This window comes from Sapajus apella, unplaced genomic scaffold (assembly GCF_009761245.1).
Source record: "Sapajus apella isolate SASKATOON/1434 unplaced genomic scaffold, GSC_monkey_1.0 scaffold37, whole genome shotgun sequence".
In the NCBI taxonomy this organism is placed as follows: domain Eukaryota; kingdom Metazoa; phylum Chordata; class Mammalia; order Primates; family Cebidae; genus Sapajus; species Sapajus apella.
The window spans coordinates 21,619,990-21,641,717 of NW_022436977.1; the positions used below are offsets into that span (position 1 = coordinate 21,619,990).

General features: G+C 45.5%; 1 protein-coding gene and 1 pseudogene across 1 annotated transcript in view; both read left to right on the forward strand.

Moving 5' to 3' along the window:
• The first annotated feature begins 4,052 nt into the window (after positions 1–4,052).
• LOC116564598 lies at positions 4,053–6,621 on the forward strand (annotated as a pseudogene).
• A 725-nt stretch (positions 6,622–7,346) lies between these two features.
• TGM5 (transglutaminase 5) overlaps positions 7,347–21,728 on the forward strand; it is a 32,792-nt gene continuing 18,410 nt past the window's right edge. Inside the window, exons 1-6 of the mRNA XM_032297716.1 lie at positions 7,347–7,669; positions 13,597–13,776; positions 13,874–14,119; positions 17,119–17,237; positions 20,142–20,270; positions 20,838–21,015. Of these exons, the coding sequence (XP_032153607.1) occupies positions 7,660–7,669; positions 13,597–13,776; positions 13,874–14,119; positions 17,119–17,237; positions 20,142–20,270; positions 20,838–21,015 (862 nt within the window). The 5' untranslated portion in view covers positions 7,347–7,659. The remainder of the gene's footprint in view (positions 7,670–13,596; positions 13,777–13,873; positions 14,120–17,118; positions 17,238–20,141; positions 20,271–20,837; positions 21,016–21,728) is intronic.

The window sequence follows — 21,728 nt, forward strand, 5'->3', positions numbered from 1 at the left end:
CCTGGCTGGTCCTCTTGGCCTGGCTGCCACCTGTGTGGCTGTGCCCTCCCTGCCCCTCCTGTCCTTTCTGTCCTCCTTAGGAGCCCCAACCACAAAATAAGCCCACCACTATCCCCTCTAAAGCAGCCTCTCTGGAATTAAGGATCCCAGGTCTCTCCATTGACATTGTCTTAGCGAGCCTGCAGGCAGAGGATGGAGGGAGGCCTGGGGAGGGTGGCTTGGATGTGCTGGGAGGACAGTGATCCCGTGCTGAGTGGCCAGAAGCTGCCCAGCAGGACTGCTCTGCCCCAACCTAGAGCATCCAAGGAGGCACAGGCAGCCACCTTTCTACATGGGTTCATTGACAGACAGGATGACTGGGAAGCACTGCATAGCTGGCTGCTGTCTAGCAATGGCTCGCCTGCTCTCCCTGGTCCCTGCCTTCCTGCCTTCACCCTCATCTTGCATTCTTCTCCATTGTCCCAACTCTCAGCCTCTCTTCCTCTGTGTGTGTGTGTATGTGTGTGCATTCTTCTCCATCGTCCCAACTCTCAGCCTCTCTTCGTGTGTGTGTGTGTGTGTATGTGTGTGTGTGTGTGTGTGTCTGTGTGTATTTTGAGACCGAGTTTCCCTTCTGTCGCCCAGGCTGGAGTGCAATGGCAAAATCTCAGCTCACTGCAACCTCCACCTCCTGGGTTCAAGCAATTCTCCTGCCTCAACCTCCTGAGTAGCTGGGATTACAGGCACACACCATCATGCCTGGCTAATTTTTTTGTATTTTTAGTAGAGACAGGGGTTTCACCATGTTGGCCAGGCTGGTCTTGAACTCCTGACCTCAGGTGATCTGCCCACCGCAGCCTCCCAAAGTGCTGGGATTACATGCGTGAGCCACTTCGCCCAGCCTCCTTTGTGTCTTTTGTTTTTGTTATTTTAAGGACAGAGGGAGCCACTTTTTGGTATTTCTTTCTCTGGTGGTTCCAAAATTATTCCTGCTAATTTTAGATAATTTGGAAAGTGGAAAAAAACAAAACAAAACAAAACAAAATCTAAAGAAAAATCACGAGTAGCTTCTCTATCCCAGAGAAAATCTTTGCTAACATTTCTCAAGAAGTCATTTTGGCTTTCAGCCTTGGGACTCTAGTGACTGGGCACACCATTCAAATTCTTTTTTTCCCCTTTTATTATGTTGTTGAAAAGTCAGCATTACAAATGGATACCTCTCCATCATAGATAATTTAGAAAATTCAGAAACACAGGAAAGGAGAACATCTTCCTGTTGTCTGCAGGCACGGGCGCCTGGCCTTCGCTCAGTCCTCACTGGCCCGAAGCTCTGCGGTTTCATTTGACTCCTCTCCGTCTTACCTTCCCTTCTCCTCCTCCTCTCCCTCTTTCTCTTCCTCTTCTTCCTCCTCTTCTCCCTTTTCCTCCCTCTTTCTCCGCTCCCTCCCCCTTTTCTCCCTCCTTCTCCTCCCTGCAGTTTTTATTTGTTTGTTTGCTCTGAGTCCTACTTCTCCCTTCTATTTTCTCTCTTGGGTGGCCCCCAGCCCTGTCTGCACACAGCTGCTTGGGTCGGGAAGGGTAGGAGGCCTGCACATCCTCACTCCACCCCATGTGTCAGCTGCACCCATCCCTATGAGGTTCCATGGAGCATTTCTGTGGTGCCCTGTCATGCTGTGTTCCAGGCAGCTCCCTGCCATCAGGAGAGGGCCACCTGAGCTGCCCTTGCAGGAATGTGAAACCTCGCCTGTCTGCCAAGCGCTGGGTCCTCATGTTTAGTCATGGCCCTCCTTTCCTGTCCCTGGTGTGTCACTGGAGAGGAACAGTGGGCAGGCTCCTACTGGCCTCTGAAAGGCCTCCCAGGGGGATGTGAATGTTGGTCGTTTCTGCTTTTCCAACCCAACTTTCAAATTATTTTTCCTGTCCTCAAGTAAAAATTGGCTTTAAAAATTATTATACTCTGGGCTGGGCTCAGTGGCTCACACCTGTAATCCCAGCACTTTGGGAGGCCAAGGCAGTCTGATCACCTGAGGTCAGAAGTTTGAGACCAGCCTGGCCAACATAGTGAAACCCCCATCTCTACTAAAAAATACCAAAAAATTAGCCAGGCATGATGGTCAGACCCCATCTGTAACATTAAAGAAAAATATTTCATGATGAAGATGTTGAAAGCAATCACAACAAAAGCAAACATTGACAAATGGGATCTAATTAAACTTAAATGCTTCTGCACAGCAAAAGAAATTATCAATAGAATAAACAGACAACCTAAAGAATGGGAGAAAATATTTACAAACTATGCATCTAACAAAGGCCTAATATCCAATCTCTATAAGGAACTTAAACAAATTTACAGGAGAAAAACAACTCCATTAAAAAGTAGGCAAAGGACATGAACAGACAGTTTTCAAAAGAAGATATACATGTGGTCAGCAAACATATGAATAAAAGCTCAATATCACTGATCATTAGAAAAATACAAATCAAAACCCCAATGAGACACCATCTTACACCAGTCAGAATGGCTATTACTAAAAAGTCAATAAACAACAGATGCTGGTGAGGCTACCGAGAAAAGGGAACATATATGCACTGTTAGTGCAAGTGTAAATTAGTTCAACCATTGTGGAAAGCAGTATGGTGATTCCTCAAAGAGCTCAAAACAGAACTACCATTTGACCCAGCAATCCTATTACTGGGTATGTATCCAGAGGAATATAAATCATTCTATTATAAACATGCATGCATGCAAATATTCATTGCAGCACTATTCACAATAGCAAAGACATGGAATCAACCTAAATGCCCATAAATGACAGATTGGATAAAGAAAATCTGGTACATATACACCATGGAATACTATGCAGCCATTAAAAAAAGAATGAATTCATGTCTTTTGCAGGAACATGGTTGGAGCTGGAGGCCATTATCTTTAGCAAACTAATACAGGAACAGAAAGCCAAATATCTCATGTTCTCACTTAAAAGTGGGAGATAAATAATGAGAACTTATGAACATAAGGAAGCAACAGACACTGGAGTCTACTTGAGGCTGGAGGGTGGGAGAAGAGAGAGGAGCAGAAAAAAGAACTATTGGGTACTAGGCTTAGCATTCAGTGATGAAATAATCAGTATAACAAACCCCCATGACAAGAGTTTACTATGTAACAAATCTGCACGTGTAGATTTGGAGCAATTGCTCCAAATTTGCACCCCCAAACCTGAAATGAAAGTAAAAAAAATAAATTTTTTTTAATTGAAGTACTTTGTAAATTGTGAAGCGCACTCGTGGAGGCCCTGTACCAGTTTAATCCCTTCTCCAGGGCAACTGTCTGTTTCTAGGGGTGGGGGGGGTGGGAAAGGAAGGGGAAAGAGGAAGCCACTAGTGTCTGCCAGCTGTGGCTTCACTGTGCAATCATCTCTGGGGCACCTTCTCACCCTCCCTCAGCCCTGGGCATCCAGCCAGTCATGGGCTCTGATTCTGCAGGCAAAGAAACTGTCATCTGCTCAGGGGCACAGTGGAAATTTATGGCAGGGTCAGAATCGGCACCCAAGTCTCTCTGGGTCTTAGAAAGGTCAGACCCCATCTGTAACATTAAAGAAAAAAAGGAAGTCCTGGAGGTTCCCCACTCCCACCTAGTTAGCGCTGGCCTGCCCCATGCAGATGGCGGGTGTGTCCTCACTTCTCTGTTCAGGTGTCCCTCCCCTGTGGGCACAGCCCTGCTTCTGTCCAGACAGGAAGGTGCTCATCAACTCTGCTTAGCCTCCCTGTCTCTCCCTGTCCCCTCCCCTGGGCCGAGGGACAATCTGCTCTATCAGAGCTGTCTCCCCCTCCCCAGCACCCTCACCCACATACCCTCTGACTAATGGCTCACAGGAATCGAATGAGGGGCTGAACCTACAAATCAACTTCCTAGGCCCAGAGCCCAGGTCTTATTCAGTCCCAGGGTCGAGGCAAAGGAGCTGGCCGGGGTTTTCCTGACCATGTGAATGGGCTTTGTGCCCCTGTGGTGCTTCCACCTCCTCTCTCCTGTCCAGTGGCTACCTTAAACAAGCCTTCTCTAAGTGCTCTTGGCCATGCCGGCTCCTTTGGGGGAGACCCAGGCCCTCCAAGGTGAGTGTGAATTCTCTGCCCTCTCCTCAAGCTTAGGGGGTGGGCAGAGCTACCCAGAGTTCCAGCCACTCAGACAGGCACAACTTAAGGGACTTCACTTAGAGTGACTGCCTGATTGCTCCAAAACTCTCCCAACTGTTCCCAGCTTGTTCAGGCTGACTCCAGGGCACCACAAAACAGGCTGTTGTCTCTCTGGTCATTGGGCACTTTCTCCTTTGGCCACCAGAGTTACCCTAGCTGTGCTTACCTTCCTGTTCCCCCTCATACTTATGGTCTCCTGCCTATGCCCCTTCCTCCTCCACAGTTAACCCATCTCAGCACGTGGCAGTGGGTTCAGGCATTCATCCATTTGTTTAAGTAGGGGCCATCTTTTAATCCATTCACTCTATCAGGCAAGAAATACGAACTGGAAAACCAACTATGTTCGAGACATTCCAGTAAACACTTATGAAGCGCCCAGGCTCTGGAGTCTGATGGCTGCATTCAGAATCTGGCTCTACCAGTTCTTTGTGAATGATCTATTTAATGTCTTTAAGCCTGGATTTCCTCATCCGTAATGTAGGAACAATAACACTAACTAACTATAGGGATGTTGTAAGACCAAGTGGGGTCATACACATAAATACCTCAAAATAGTGTCTGTGGTTAAAAACTACCGCTGGCCGTATTAGTCGTTCTACTACTATTCTATTCTGTTACTACCATTCTACTACTATTAGCCACTGTCATTATTAAGCCCTGGAAACACTGTTAATAGGACACAGCCCATGCCCTCCAGGGGGACTGGGGGAAAGACAGGCAAGTATTTATAATGTCGAGGCATGAGTTGGCTAACAGGGAATGCAGAAGAAGGAGCTGCTGATTAGAATACTGGTGTGGTAGAGGAAGGGTGTCAGGAAGACTTCCTGGAGGAGTGATGCTGGAGCCTGGGTAGTGGAGAAAGCAGACAAGTGAGAAGAGGGCGTTTTAGAAAGAGAGAGACTGATACATGCAAGAGAGAGGGAGGTGTGGGAGAGAGGGGGTTGGCCTGCCTGGCTTCCAGGTAGGGAGGGGAAGACCCTCAAAGGCTTTGAGGGTGATGCTGAGAAGTCTGGACTTTATCCATTGTGGGATCATTAGCAGGGAAGCAACCTGATGGAATTGGTACTTCAGAAAAATCACTGGTGACCCATTTGGAGAAAGAGTGAATGGAAACTGGTTAGGAGTTGTCCAGGTAAGCGGGGGGCTTCAATGAAGGCAGAGCAAGGGGCACAGTTTCAGGACAGCCTCAGGATTTGGGCTGGACTGATGGGCTAAAGTGAGGTCAGGAAGATAGAGAAGTACGAGGTGGCACGCAGGTGTCCTCTGAAGTGATGGATGCACAGTGTCTTCACTCACCAAGACCAGACGTGCAAGAGGAAGGGCAGGTATTTTGAGAGGAAGGAGAGAGGGGAGGAGTTCCATCTGGGCTCCACAGCTGTGAGGTATGAGGTTCCCCCAGAGGAGCTGTCCAGCAGAAGGTGCCTGCAGTACACAGCTCTGGGAATCCACAGTGTCACATGGGAGCCAGTGGAGTGAGAAGAGACGAGATGTGGACACATCCCTGGGAGGCACCAGTTCAAGGAGGGAGAGCCTGTGATGGGGACTGAGAGGAAGAGAATAGTGTGGATGGGGAGGTAGGCGGACCACTGAGAGAGAGAAGTCACCTAAACCCAGGAGGGGTGGTCAGTACCGGCAGGGCTGCTGGAGGCCTTGCAGGATAAGAGCAGGAAAGTCGCCCAGCGCCCAGCTCTCAGCTCTCAGAGCCTGGAGGTGAGCATGGCTTCGAGGCAGCCGTGGGACAGAAGGCAGGCTACAGCGTTTGAGGGGTGGTGGGAGGCAAAGCAGTGTGCAAAGAGCTTGGCCAAGAAGTGGAATTGAGAGAAAGGGCAGGGGCTGCCGGGGAAGCTGGGGATGAGGGTTGAAGGTGGATGTGCTGTGTTAAAATAGTGAACTGCATTTGTGCACATCTACCCTATAAGAGCTGAGTGGGTTGTGGACCATGGGCCGCCAGGGTCGGTGAAGGATCCCAAGGTGTGTGGGCAAAAACTTCCTCTAAAAAACATTGACTGGGTAGCTTTTGCGGAGATCATACCCCGGAACCAAAAGGCCATTGCTAATTCCCTGAAATCCTGGAATGAAACCCTCACCTCCAGGTTGGCTACTTTACCTAAGAATCTACCAGTTATTGGCTGCGCTTACTACAAGGCCAATGTGGCCAAGGCAGGCTTGGTGGATGACCTTGAGAAGCTTAATGCCCTGAAGTTTCCTGCACCAGAGGATAAATATACAGTCCAGGTGGATGCTGAAGAAAAAGATGTGAAAACTTGTGCTGCATGAGTGTCTCTCTCAAAGGCCAGGATTGGACAATATAAGAAACAGCTGGAGAAGGTGAGGAACTTAATTCTATTTGATCAGGTGACCACGGAGAACTTGAACAAAGCTTTCCCAGAAACCAAATTAGATAAGAGAAACTATCCCTATTGGTCTCACCAACTAATCAAGAATCTATAAAATTGAGTCCAGGAGGGACTCAATAAAATTGAGGACATTAAAAATAAAAATAATTGCATAGTTACCAAAAAAAAAAAAAAAAGCTGAGTGGGGAGAGAGAGAACTGAAAATACAGGAGGGAGGACAATGCTGGTGAATGAGGTTCCCAAGAGAAAAGAAACAAGAAAGGAGGGGATGCAGGGAGAAGTGGCTGCAACAGTGAAAGACACAGTGGGCATTTTCTCCACAGTCAGAGCCCTTCCCCCTCCTTCCCTTTCTCTTCTTCCACCTGCCCTTTTCTCTCCACAAGGGCACACTGCAAGGGCTTGTGCCTTTCTTACTAGGATCAAGGTCCTTGTTCACTGGCATTCCCACCCTCTCACCTATTTCCAAACCTCCGCCACAAATCTTCCCAGTTTTTCTTCCTCTACTGCTTTTATTTGTGATTTGTCCTGCACCAGCCAGGTCTCACGCAAGACAATGCCACTGCCAAAGCTAAATATGGTGAAATCAGACCAAAGGAGATCCAGACAGAGTGGGTTCTGTTTGCATTTAATGTTCAGGAAGTGACTCTTCAGGATAAAAGAGAGGCCTTGGTTACCTAGCAGGGTTCTCAGCTTGCTGAGGTGCTTTAAGCTGTGAGCAGGGTGTTGACCCTGATGCTCTCTCCAGCAGCCCCCAGCAGCCCCCTGGAGGCCCCATCAGTTCACTTGTCCCTCCTGGCTTCTCCACCACAGCACAACACCTGCCACAGAATGCCCTGTTGCTCAAGAGCTATCAAAGGCCCACATGGCACCAGGCTATGACAGTTCATAGCCTCCACACCTCCTCTCAAGCCAGCAACACTGCCAAGAAAAACCCGAGAGCAAGTGAGCAAACCAGTTGTGAACTGCTTGGTAATCAGGTAATCAGGTGGCAGTGCGGCAGCCCAACCCCGCCTTTGGTTCTCCTGGAGTCTCCCAATGGAAGAGGAAGTAGACACTCTGGCACCAGTTTTCTGAAGCTCCAGACCACCCAGCTGTTCTGTGGGGAGCATCCCAGGAACCGGAGGCAGCCACCATGGCCCAAGGTAGGGAAAGCCCCTGTGGCTGCTGAAGTTCAGGAACAAGGAAGACAGAGAGAGACTGTAGGAAGTCAAGGGGTGGAAGGTGGGTTATGAGAAATAAAGAAGTAAATGCGGAATGGAGGCAGTAAAAGCAAGAACCCCAGAAACCTCTGAATTTATTGGTGGCCTGAGAACCAGGAGACAGTGTGGAGGCTGACAGGTAAACACAACCACACAGCTGCATGGTAACATGCCTGCCTCCACAGCCAGGTGGGCCAAGGCAAGGCCAGGGATGAGGGGGTCAGGGTTTCTGTCCATCTCTGCCACTAGCTGACCCTTTGACATTGGACAAGTCACTTCACCTCTAGTTTCCAACCCCTTGCATTGGATTGGACCAGGCAATCTTGAAATCGTCTTTCCAGCTCTGAAGTTCTCTGAATCTTCATATCTTCTCTTCTTTCTCCATTTCAGAGGGTCTGTAACTCGTCTTAGCTAATCTTCCCATCACCAACCTTCTCTCTATATCATCCCCCTCTCTGGAGAGAGCTGCTATGAAGATTAAATCGCTAGTTGAAATCATTTAGAGGAATAAGCTTTCAACTTGCTCTATAAATGTAAACTATTACTTTTTGTGTTTAAATTTTTGTTTTAAAATTTTCATAACTTTTAATTGCACAAGAAATGTATGAATACATAGTTGAAGTAAAGTAAATCAATAATTGGACAAAATTATAGATTATGCTATAGCTTTCAGCCTGCCATCTCCAGTGGCAGCCTCATCTCCAGAGTAAGCATTGTTACCCGTCTTTTGTCTGCACATTTACATTCAAGCATGTATTTACTCAATGTAATACACAGGATTATCTTGTGTGGGTTTTTTCTGGTATAGCCATAGTATCATTATATTGTACGTATATTTCTACAACTTGTTTTTTTTCACTCGACTGTATGTCTGGGAGCTCTGTCCATGCCAGTTAGTACCTATAGATCTACCTCAATATTTTCCACAGTATCAGTGAAAGTAATTTCTAATCCAGTCCCCTACTGATGGGCATTTAGGTTGTTTTCTATTTTCCAGTTACACAAGCAATATTGCAAGGAACATTCTTATCCATGCCTCTGGGTGCTCATGTGGGAATGTCTCTCTAGGATAACTACTAAGATCACTTACTTTAAAAGTTCTTTCTACAGTCTCCTGTTTATTTCCTGATCATTTCACCCCATTCTCCTCTCACTTCAAGGAGAACAATACGCGCAGTAGTCAATGAACCCCCTATATCAATAGATGGTGCCTGAGCTGAAGAGTCATCCCTGTCTTAGACAGAGATTAACATGGTCCAGGATGTCTCTAGAGGATGAAATTCTGCCCCAGCTCTTGCTGACAGGCAGATGCTGCCATGCCTGCTGGGTAGCCTGCATCATGTGCCCAACCTGAACTGCAGCCGGTTAGTGCTGTCTAATCAATAGGTCTCCAAAAGGGGTGAGCTTCTTTTTCCACTATTAGGAAAAAGCCAAGTGCTTTCTCAGCTGGCAGTGGGCCTGGGTAGTTTTCTGAACATGAGTGAAAGCCAATGGTGGGCAGCAGCTATTGGGTGATGGGAAGAGCACTGGATTGTGGTCAGGAATCTTGGTTTAACCTCAGGCAAGACATTTAACCAACTGGAACCTTGGTTTTCTCATCTCCATGTCCAGATGACATGGCATTTTGTCCCTCCCAGGATGTGATGAAGATTAAATGAGATAACTGTTCTAGAGTACCTGACACAGTGCCTGCCACATAGTAGACAGGCCCTCAATAAGATGTTGCTTAAATCTGAAATCTGAAATAAGTACAGGGTGATTTTGCAAAAGAGAATTCTATTCAACTTAGCAGACCTTTCAGAGTACCTACAATATGCTGATCATTATGCTGAATTTCTTTTATAATAATAATAAACTAGTTTATGAAAAAGATGTGTGTTAAAGTAATCAAAATCACTCAAAAAGATTTAAGATAAAGCTTAATACTTATTAGGGTATTTTGTCAATGTTGATTTGGTTCATATTTGTTTATAACAACTTTATTGAGACATTTTTCATATACCATCAAGTCACCCTTACAAAGTCCACAATTCAGTGGTTTTTCATATACTCACAATGTTCTACAAGCATTGCCACTATCTAGTTCTGGAACATTTCATTACCTCAAAAAAAAAATCCCATATGCATTGGCAGTCACATCCCATTCCACCTTTCTTTAGGCCCTAGCAAACCCTAATCTACTTTCTGTCTCTATGAATTTGCCTAGTCTGGACATTTTGTATAAATATAATCATTTAACATGTGTTCTTTTATGTCTGACTTCTTTCACTTACCATAATGTTTTCAAGGTTCATCCATATGTAGTATGTTCAGCATTTTTTACAGTCAGATGATATTCCTTTGTATGATATATTATTTTGTTTAACTGTTCTTCAGTTGATGGACAACTGTGTTGTTTCTACTTTTTGGCTATTATGAATACAACTGCTATCATTATTCACGTATTGTGTGAACATGTTTTCATTTATCTTGGCTATACATACCTGGGGATATTGTTAGGTCACATGGTAACTCTATGTTGAATGTCTTGAGGAACTACCAGACTGTTTTCCAAAGTGTTGTACCATTTTACAGTCCCATCAGCAATATATGAGGATCCAATTTCTCTGCATTCCCACTAACACTTGTTATTATAGTCATCCTAGTAGAGGCAAGATGGTATCTCATGTGTATTTCCCTAATGTCTAACTGTGTTGAGCATCTTTTCGTGTACTTATTAGCCTTTTGCATATCGCCTTTGGAGAAATGTGTATTCAAGTCAGTTGCCCATTTTAAATTTGAGTTGTCTTTTTTATTGTAAAGTTATATTAATTTTTAAAAAGTATTCTGGATATGAGTCCCTTACTAGATATATGATTTACAAATATTTCCTAACATTCTGTGTGTTTTCTTTTCACTATCTTGATGATGTTCTTGAAGCCAAAAAGTTATTGATTTTGATGAGGTCCAATTCATTTGGTTTTTCTCTCACTGCTTGTACTTCTGTTTTCATATCTAAGAAACCATTGCCTAGTCTAAGATCATGAAGACTTACCTCTATGTTTTCTTCTAGGAGTTTCATAGCTTTAGCTTTTATGTTTAGGTCTTTGATCCATTTTGAGTTAATTTTTAATAAATGGTGTGAGTTATGCATCCAACTCCATTCTTTTGCATGTGGAAATCCAGTTGTCCCAGCATCACTTTTTGAAAAGAGCATTCTCTCCCCCATTGAATTGTCTTGGCACCCTTGTCAAAGATCAAGTGATTATAAATGTGAGTTTATTGCTAGACTCTCAGTTCTATTCCACTGATCTATATGTCTATCCTTATACCACATTACCTTGATCAAGAAGTGCCACTCTTCTAATTTTGTTTTTACCTTTCAATATTGTTTGGCTAGTATAGATCCCTTGTATTTCCATATGAATTTTAGGATCCACTTGTCAATTTCTACAAAATGGCTGTTGGGATTTTGTTGAATCTGTAGAAAAACTTGTTATCTTAATGATATTGCCTTCCAATCCATCAACATAGAATGTCTTTTCATTTATTTAGATCTTCTTTAATTTCTTTCAATGGTGCTTTTTGGTATAGGTTTTGCACTTCTTTCATTAAATTTACTAAATTTTCTGAATTTTATTTTCAGATTGCTCTTTGCAAATGTATAAAAATACAACTGGTTTTTGTATATTGATATTGTTGTCCTGCAACCTTGCTCAATTCATTTATAATTCTATTTTTTGGTGGGTTCCTTAGGATTTTCCATATACAAGATTATGTCACATCTAAATAGAAACAATTTTACTTCTTTCCAATCTGTATGTCTTTGAATTATTTTTTCTTTCTTTCGCTCTTTCTCTCTTTCTCTTTCCCTCTGTCTCTCTCTCTTTGTCTCTTTCTCCCCTCCTTTCTTCTTTCTTTCTCTATCTTTCTTTCTTTCTTCTTTCTTTCTTTCTTCTTTCTTTCTTTTCTTTTTTCTTTCTTTCTTTTCTTTTCTTTCTTTCTTTCTTACTTTCCTTTCTTTCTTTCTCTCTCTCTTTCCCTTCCTTCCTTCCTTTTCTTTCTTTTTCTTTCTTTCTTTCTCTCTCTCTTTCTCTCTTTCTCTTTCTTTCTTTCTTTCTTCTTTTTGCCTAATAGCCCTAGCTAGAACCTCTAGTAGAATGTTAAACAGATGTGACAGCAGCAGACATTCTTGTCTTTTTCCTTATCATAGCAAGAAAGCATCCAGTCTTTTACTATTAAGTATGGTATTGGCTGTGGATTTTTCACAGAAATGCTCTATCAGGTTGAGAAAGTCCCCTTCTATTCTTAGTTTGTTAAGTATTTTTATCATGAAAGAATGTTGGATTCTGTTGAATGTGTGGGTTCACTTTTAAAAAGTCTAAATACAACCAAGACAAAGCAGCTAGGTCTCTGTACTTTTTGGCTTACATCTAGAGGCAAAAGACAGACAAATAAAAAAGTAACTAAGAAAAACATCTGAACACCTTATCCTAATCCTTACACTAGCAAGTTTGTTGATATAAATGAACAAATGAGCACGGCTTGTAAATTGTCAATTAAGCAGTTAAAATTCTCCATGAACAATTCAGTTAAGTGTATAGATCAGTCAGTAGGTGATTGAAAGAAGGGTGGGCCAATTGCGGTGGGCTTCATGGAGCAGGTGGGTATTGGAGGACAGGTGGAATCTGGCTAGAGTGAGGGGCCATTCTGAGGTGGGGCTTTAACAGCAAATACAAACACAGGCATTTGCTTGGGGATAGATTGGCTACAGGAGAGGGGCAATGCTGAGAAGTGAGAATGCAAGAATAAGCTAAGGCCAAGTAGAAGGAATTGTGTCAAGTTAAGGCATGTGCCTTTTATATGGTAGAATGTAGGAGATCTCAGAACTTGTAAAGCAAAATAATGGCATGATTCAATTGTTTTGAAGAAAGGTAATCTGATAATCCATTAAAGGGTGGGAGATAGCGAGAGAGACAGGAGGCAGGAGACCTCATGGAGGCTATTATGGTCACTAGGTATGAGGAGCAAACACTGGAATTATGTGAATGTGAAAAACGATGGATAGACACCAACGATGTTTTAATGGAAGGTGTGAAGAGAGTTAGTGACATGTGAATGGGCATAGGCTGAGGAGATGCGTGAGCCAATTGTGATTTAAAGTCTGTGAGCTCACCAGGTGACTGGGACCATGGCAGAACCATGGTCAAACATGGAGAAGTCAAAAATAGACCCCTTCTGGCAGAGGCACACTTGGAGACTAGTGAGGTCAGTCTGTGTTTTAGCAGAGGCTCCAAAAGGCTGGGAATGAAAATTTCTTTAACTGTCATCAGCATCCAAGCTCCTAGGGCATTGGGCGCATGGCCTATGGTGATCAGAGAGAGAGCAGATGGTTCAAAGAAGAGCAGCTAGCCCAGGGAAAGTTAACCCCAGGGCATCTAAACCAGAGAGTTGCTTCCCAGACCTGGAGGCTAGTAGAGGGGCAAGTGAGACTCTTAACTTGAGTCCAAGAAATTGGATGCTGGTGTTAATCTGAAGCCATGCTAGGCTGAAGGAAGCAATGAAACTTGCCAGGTCTACAGGACTTGGACAGAGGCAGAAAACCATGCCCCTCCAGGAGGGTGTTAAGGGAGAAGATAGAGGGTCAGAGAGATAGGAAAGGAAGGAAGAAAGAGGAACATGCATGCATAGAGCCTCATGAAATCCTCATCCTAACTGATGAGGCAGTTAGGCATAAGATGGCAGACTGATCTTATGGACTCTTATTTTACTGATGTGGAAACTGAGGCTCAGACTTAGTGAATTTCTCAAGATTGCAGAACTAGTAAGTGGTAGATATGACTGGCTCCACAACCTCACTCTTTTGTCTGCCTCTGGTTGCCTCGTTGCAGGACTAGAAGTGGCCCTCACAGACCTCCAGAGCTCCAGAAATAATGTGCAGCACCACACGGAGGAGATCACTGTTGACCATCTCCTTGTTCGCCGGGGCCAGGCCTTCAACCTCACCCTGTACTTCAGGAACCGGGGCTTTCAGCCAGGCCGGGACAACATCATCTTCGTGGTTGAGACTGGTAAGAACCCCAGTTGGCTCACAGGGGCTGTGTGTGGGAGGGGATTTTCGGGGTTGTGGAGGTTGCCATAGAGGGCCTCAGCTCTCCTTTCCTCCAGGACCGCTGCCAGACCTGGCTTTAGGGACTCGGGCTGTGTTCAGCCTGGCAAGCCATGGCAGCCCCAGCCCCTGGATCGCCTGGCTGGAGACCAATGGGGACACCTCCACAGAGGTGAGCTTGTGTGCTCCTCCCACAGCGGCCGTGGGTCGGTACCTCTTGAAAATACACGTCGACTCCTTCCAGGGGTCTGTGACGGCCTACCAGCTGGGAGAGTTCATCCTGCTCTTCAATCCCTGGTGCCCAGGTAAGGCAGGGTGCCCATGTGGTGCCCTCATCTCTCTTCTGTCAGTGCTACCAGAGACAGGCTCAAGGGTTTCTAGACCCCTCTCCCAGGCCACCCAGAGCCTCCCCAATTCCCTGCAGTCAGCATTCACCCCAACTACCAACAATTAGGGCAGGAAACCTTGCTATTCATTTGCTTATTTAAAATTTTCAAATTATAAGCCGAATCATCTTTGCTTAACCAGAAAAACTGTTACAATTAAGTTTGATTGTGAATAACCTTTACCTTCATCATATATTGCTAAGTTAAGTAGAATTTTTTCATTATAAAAGTAGTGAATGCATTGCATTATTTATGGAACGAAGCAAACAGTTAAAGAAAAGAAAAAGTATAAAGTTAAAAAGTAAAGCCTCCCAATCTCTAAGTTCCATTCAACAGCAGTTCTATTTTTCCAGATTCCATTCACCTTTAACATTTTCTTGTTTTATAGTTTTATAAAAGTGTTCTATGTTTAATCAAATATATATGGCTCTCTGTGTATGTGTGTGCACGTGTGTGATTCTACAATACATACCACAAGTGAGATTATATAGTACATACCATTCTTCAGCTTTTTTCTTTATTTAACAATTCAACTGTGGACACATTTTCCTATCGGAGCATTCTTCTTTTATTTTTTTTTTGAGACAGAGTCTCCCTCTGTTGCCAGGCACCAGGCTGGAGTGCAGTGGCGCCATCTCGGCTCACTGCAACCTCCGCCTCCCAGGTTCAAGCAATTCTCCTGCCTCAGCCTCCCGAGTAGCTGAGGCTACAGGCGCACGCCACCATGCCCAGCTAATTTTTGTATTTTTTAATAAAGACAGGGTTTCACCATGTTGGCCAGGATGGTCTCAATCTTTTGCCCTCGTGATCTTCCCACCTCAGCCTCCCAAAGTGCTGGGATTACAGGCGTGAGCCACCGGGCCTGGCTCAGAGCATTCTTGTTAACAACTACAATAATTTGACTGTTTGGATCCACCCAATATTTTTAACTAGTTCTCTATGGGCATTCTGGCTGTTTCCAGTTTTTTTTCCTTCTATAAACAAAGCCACAGTAAATATCTCACACTACCTGTCCCACAAGCCCTGATCTCTAAATCTAGTTGGCGATAGGGCCAGATGCATAGGCAGACACAAAGACACAATTTGGGCAGAAGGGGTCAGGAGTAGAGTGGGTCTGCTGTGCCTTTGAACACAGGCCAGACTCCCAAGTCTGGCTTCTGACTTAGGGGTCGATCCTGTTCCTGTCTTCCCTCTCTTTCTACCTTCTCCCACAACCTTATTTCAAAGGGGCCTCTTGGGTCACGTCAGGACCCAGAGCCCTGCTTGGGTTCTACTGCCCCTAACCACTTCCCACTTCCCTGTCCCCAAATGGCTTAGAACGCTCATCTATCAGCCATCAGGTGAAGAGACCCTGCCATGGGATCAAGGAGAGTCAGTTGACTGTTTTCCGTCTGTCTCTGTCTCATCTTTCTCTCTCTCTGGGGGCCTTCTGAGCAGTGGGTAGAAAAGTATTCATAGTGGAGCCTTCTCTCTTGAGGTTGTGCCACGCCCAGACTCTGGGAAGACCCAACTCTGGGCCTAGGTGTTGGTGGGGGCTAAAGTATCCTGTGGTGCTGCAGGATGAGAGGGTATTGGCTGGGAAGCCTCACCTTGTAGTTCAGGCCACTGCTGGCCCTGGTTGAGAGGAGGGGGCTTGTGGTCTCAACCATGAACCTGCAGCTTCTCACCACACTGTCCCAAACCCCCAATAAACTACATCTCAGCAATTAGTTCTCTTGCACTAGCCTCCTGCAGGCTGTGTCCAAGGCTGCCTCTGAGGAGTGCACCTTCCCTTCAGGGTCAGGCAGAGCTTCCAGACAGTTCCAGGACCCTGCAAAGAGGATGTCTGTTCCCATGGCCTTTTGTTGGTTTGTTCTTAACCTTTAAAAGATAATTTTTAACTTTTATTTTAGGTTCAGGGGTACATGAACAGGTTTGTTACATAGATAAATTGCATGTCACAGAAGTTTGGTTTGATTATTTTGTTACCCAGGTAATAAGCATACCACCCAACAGGTAGTTTTCAATCCTTACCTTCCTCTCACCCTCCACCTTCAACAAGCCCCATTACTTTCAATGGCAAAAACCACAATTACTTTTGCACCAACCTAATGTTAAGATATTTTTGAATTGACTTCAAAACCCTCTGTTCACATGGGCAGAAGGTATATATATATATATGTATGTATATATATATAATATATATATAAATTTTTACATATATAAACCAAATATATAATATATATATAAAAATTAATGCTGTAAACATTGTTCATAATCTGTTTAGATTTCATATGTCACATACAGATTTCCATGTCCATGTACACAATTTTTCCATCTTACATCACTCCAGCATGGGATTTTGTCATGGAGACGTACTGAAGTTATTTAACTACTCCCCAAGAACAGGGCATATAGATTATTTTCAGCTTTTCGATATCGTCAACAGCACTCAGAAGAACAGCTTAGCGTCTAAGTCTTTGTACGTATATGAAATGGAATAATGAGGTCAGTGTCAACCCTTAAGGTCTCGTTTGCTCTTTTCCAACCAAGATTAGTATAGCAGAAAGGTACAGAATATGGAATCAGTGTGCTGTGTTCTATTTCCAGCTCTGTACTGATGTGTGATTTGGGCAATTTGCTTAATCACTCTGAACCTGTTTCCTCAACCTTAAAATGGGGGTAAGATATAAATGTGCTTTGTAAACCAAGAAATTCCACTAAAGGTAAATTTTTATTATTCCACCTCATGTTCATTTTGAGCCTGTTGCTGGTGTTGGGAGTGTAGACTCCCCAAGACCCACCACTTTGTGCCCCTCTTGGTGTCGCCAGGGGTCCTTGCTCCAGAGCTCAGTTTCCTCTGGGACTGCGGGGATGAGAATGGGACAGGAAGGGAAAGGCGACTTTTCTGCTTCATGCTCTCCCACTCTGGTTCCTAGAGGATGCTGTCTACTTGGACAGTGAGCCCCAGAGGCAGGAGTATGTCATGAATGATTACGGCTTCATCTACCAAGGCAACAAGAACTGGATCCGCCCATGTCCCTGGAACTATGGACAGGTGAATCTCAGCCCTGCTCATGGCCGGTCCTGGCCCTGAGCTTGTGGAGGGAGGGAGCAGGGAGCACATGAGTTTCACCTAGAACTGCTGACCAATTCTAACTAAATGGCATGAGGAAGATGTGTGTTGTGAGCCCAGGTTGCTTAAGAAGCAGCCATGGGGAATGGAGGGGTCTGTCCTTTGCTGATCGTGTCTGATTTGGACAAAAAGAGCTAAGGGAAGGATAGTTACAGGCACCTCACCCAGGAATTCCACTGAGCATGAGAGTGAGGATGGAGGGCATGGAAGCCACCACAGCAGTGATGATGCCTGGCATTTTGGTTTATTAAACTGCTTTTCCCCTGGGGTCCCATTTTCTACTGTCTCACTTCATCCTCACTACCCCTCATGACTGATCCTACCATCAATTCTGTCACATAAAGGACAACTTGTTCCCTGAACATCTCAGCCAGAAGCAGGGCTGATGAACAGTAATGCATCTCCCTCTCCATGGCTATTGTCTCTGTGTGTATTGTTGATGATGCATCTTTTTAATGATGAAAGTTAATACATGATTGTTTAAAAAGCTTTGCAAAGAAACATGACAAAAATGGATACATGAATGTCATTCCAAGCACCATCACCAGCATAGTGTATGTTCCTCTACATTAATTTTCTACACACATTCTAAAATGCTAATTTATATGTAAAAATAATGTCATATTAATTGCAATGCTCTGCACCTCCTGCCTTTCTAAAAGCCTGCCTCTCATTTCAAATTCAGCCTGCAGCAGGGGCTTCAGGAAGTCCAGTACCAGGCAAGGAACAGGGCTCTTGAGGCTGAGCCCCAGTGCCAAGAGCACTGTGGGAGGGAATCAGCCCTCGGCTGTCAACTGGGAAACTCTGGGCGTCCCTGTGGAGCCTTGTCTCAGCTTGATATGGGCTCCTCTCCTGGACCTGCCCAAATAGTACTCCAACACAGGTGCCCTTCCAGCCCCAGCCTGGGCCTAGGGGTGGCTATAGCCAAGATGAGATATGGCAGCCTCAACTGGCCCCAACTTACATCCCCAATCCTCACTCAGCATGGGCAGATTGGGCATCCGAGAGACCTGGATGGGAGTTGGCTGCCATCTGTGAGAAACAGAAGTGAGGGGTTGCTGCTGTCTCAGCCCTGGGTCCCTCTGTCTCTGTCTCTTTTGTTGTTGTTGTCTGGTTTTTTATTTTTGAGACATGGTCTCACTCTGTCACCCAGGCTGGAAGACAGTGGTGAGATCATGGCTCACTCCAGCCTTGACCTCCTGGACTCAAGTGATCCTCCCACCTCAGCCTCCTAAGTAGCTGGGACTACAGGCATGCACCACCATGCCTGGCTAATTTTTTAATTTTTTGTGGAGATGAGATCTCGCTATATTGCTCAAACTGGTCTCAAATTTCTGGGGTCAAGTGATCCTCCTGCCTCAGCCTCCCAAAGTGTTGGGATTACAGGTGTGTGCCATCGCGCCTGGCTCATTTCTGTCTTTCTTCTTCATTAAATATATGTTGATTGCCTCCTCAGTGCCAGGCAGGGTGCTAAGCTCCAGAGATATGAAAATGAATACAACATAGTTCCCTGAACTTACAGTGTAGTGGGGACTCAGACACATAAACAGGTCCATTATCATGCAGTGGGATATGTAAAGATTGAGAGTCAGGAGCAGGGTGTTCTGAGAGCCAAGGGGAAGAGCCCTTGGTTGGGCATAGGGGTATGTTAGAAGCTTCCTGGGAGAGGAGCTGTTTGAACTGAGTTAACTAAGTGATGGATGGTGGGGAAAACATCCCAGGCAGAGGGAAGTCATGAGCAAAGACACGATGGTGGGAAACGGTTTAACCCAATGCAGGAATTTGGTGTTGCTGCAGCAAAAATGGTGGGGATGGGGTGTGTGGGGGATTATTGAGACCTGAGGCTGGAGAGGTAGGTTGAAGCCAGATGTGGGAGGTACTTAGGTGCCTTTTGAAGGAGGTTGGAGCTTTGATTCTCTAGGCTCTAGGGGGCCTTTGAAAATTTTAAAACAGAAAAGTGAGCTGATCAGACTATCCCCTGGGGAAGATTGATCAGAGAAGCCTCCTAATTCTTTGTGTTGCCCAGTGTTACATAGGAATAAATTCACTAATCTACACTTGTTCTGCAAAGAGGTACAGAATTCCTGCAGTGTGCTGGGCACCATGCCAGGCCTAAGGTCCAGAGTTGTGAAGAGAGCTGGACTGAAACAGTGCTGACGCTCAGGCAGGAAAAGACAGACTTGACAACATCATGTAACTGAGTCTCATGAGGAGAGGGGACATACCCAAGGCTGTGGAGATAAAGCAGGCTCAGGCCTGGGGAAGGTCTCAGAGGGAGTGGATTTCATATCAAGTCTGAAGAACCAGGAGGAGCCAGCCTGGCCTCGGTGGGAAATTTCCATAACTCATATGCAATTAGTCAGCCTAGAGCCCCAGTGAATCACGGGTGCCATGGCAGGTTAGCACCATCACTTCAGCAGTAGCTGCCAATGCTAAGCTGGATCAGCAGGTGAGTGTGGAAGCAGAGGCAATGTGGTTGTAGCAAGAACATCCTGTGGGCTTCTAGGAGTGTGGGGATTGAGAGGAGAGGAGGGAGACTTTTCAGTCAGACTCACTGGGGAAAAAACCCAGAACAACCCAGCAGGAGCAATAGTCATCTTGGAGTGAAGGGGAGGGATTTGGTGTGCAGGCCATAAATACCAGGTGAATTGTGACCCTAGAGCTCTGAAACCCCACACTTGAATGGGAGGAAATTCATGGCTGTTCTGTTTGACATAGTTACCTTCCAAGTGGGTTAATATTTCACTGGGGGAGGTGGTCATTACTTTTTACATCGTCCCACGTGACAAGCATGGTTGCCTTCTCTCTCGGCCTCTGCCCCTAAAGTTTGAAGAGAAAATCATAGACATCTGCCTGCAGCTGCTAGACAAGAGCCTGCACTTCCAGACTGACCCAGCCACAGACTGTGCCCTGCGGGGAAGCCCCGTCTATGTCAGCAGAGTGGTGTGTGCCATGGTGAGGTCCCTGATATGCCCGGGGAGGGAGGAGGCTGTGCAGGGGAAGTCCTGCCCACTCACATTTGCCCGCTGCAACTGGTGAAAGAGGGACCCTCTGGCAAAGCCATCTTGGATGAGACTGATGCCAGAATGTGGGTAACAAGTTTTCTCAACCGAACTCTGAAATAGCTGGGTGTGGGCCATCACCTCTATTAATTCCAAATTGCATGTTTTGAGAAAGGGTGAGTGTAGCTCTGGTTTGAGAAACGGTCTTGTTGTTTCTAAATTTCCCCTGTTCTGAAGTGTTTTTTAAAGCTCTCAGAGCCAGGCTCCAGTTTTGCAGGGGATAGGAGGATATGAGTAAGGGGTAGATAGGAACAGAATAATAAATTAATTCACAGTGGAGCAGAAGTCAGAAAAGTCAACCTCCATCCTAAGCCCGCCCCAGAAGGTCTGGAAGTCCCCAGTAAAATGCAGTCAAAAGTCTCTCCTGCTTCTCAGGCCCATGGGTCTTCCAAGGCAGCCCACATGTGACATGTTGAGGAAATGGACGTTTCTAACACTTCGCTATATGGCTTCTCTTCAGATCAACAGCAATGATGACAATGGGGTGCTCAATGGAAACTGGAGTGAGAATTACACAGATGGCACCAACCCTGCGGAGTGGACTGGCAGCGTGGCCATCCTGAAGCAGTGGCACGCCACAGGGTGCCAGCCTGTGCGCTACGGGCAGTGCTGGGTCTTTGCTGCCGTCATGTGCACAGGTAGGAGGCAGAAACAACCCCACGAAACGGTCGGAACCATTCTCATCCCCATCCCACAGTTCCCACCAAGGAACATTTGGAAGGAAGACCTTTCTCTCTCTAAAATGTCTCTGCCAGGCACAGTAGCTCACGTCTATAGTCCCAGCACTTTGGGAGGCCGAGGTGAGTGGATCATGAGGTCAAGAGTTCAAGACCAGCCTGGCCAAGTTGATGAAACCCTATCTCTACTAAAATGGACACAGGGAAGGGAACATCACGCATGTGGGCCTGTCAGGGGATAAGGGTCTAGGGGAGGGATAGCATTAGGAGAAACACCTAATGTAAATGATGGGTTGATGAGTGCAGCAAACCACCATGGCATGTGTATAACTATGTAACAAACCTGCACATTCTGTACATGTACCCCAGAACTTAAAGTATAATTTAAAAAATACAAAAATTAGTGGGATGGGTGGCAGGCGCCTGTAATCCTAGCTACTTGGGAGGCTGAGGCAGGAGAATTGCTTGAACCTGGGGAGTAGAGGTTGCAATGAACTGAGATCATGCCACTGCACTCCAGCCTGGGCAATGGAGTGAGACTCCATCTCAATAAATAAATAAATAAATAAAATGTCTCATCATGGACCTCAGACTGCACATGTCTGGGCTCATGTCAGACCATGGTTCTGAAGTGAGAGTCACATGTCCCAAGATGCCTGGCACCCTTGCTTCTT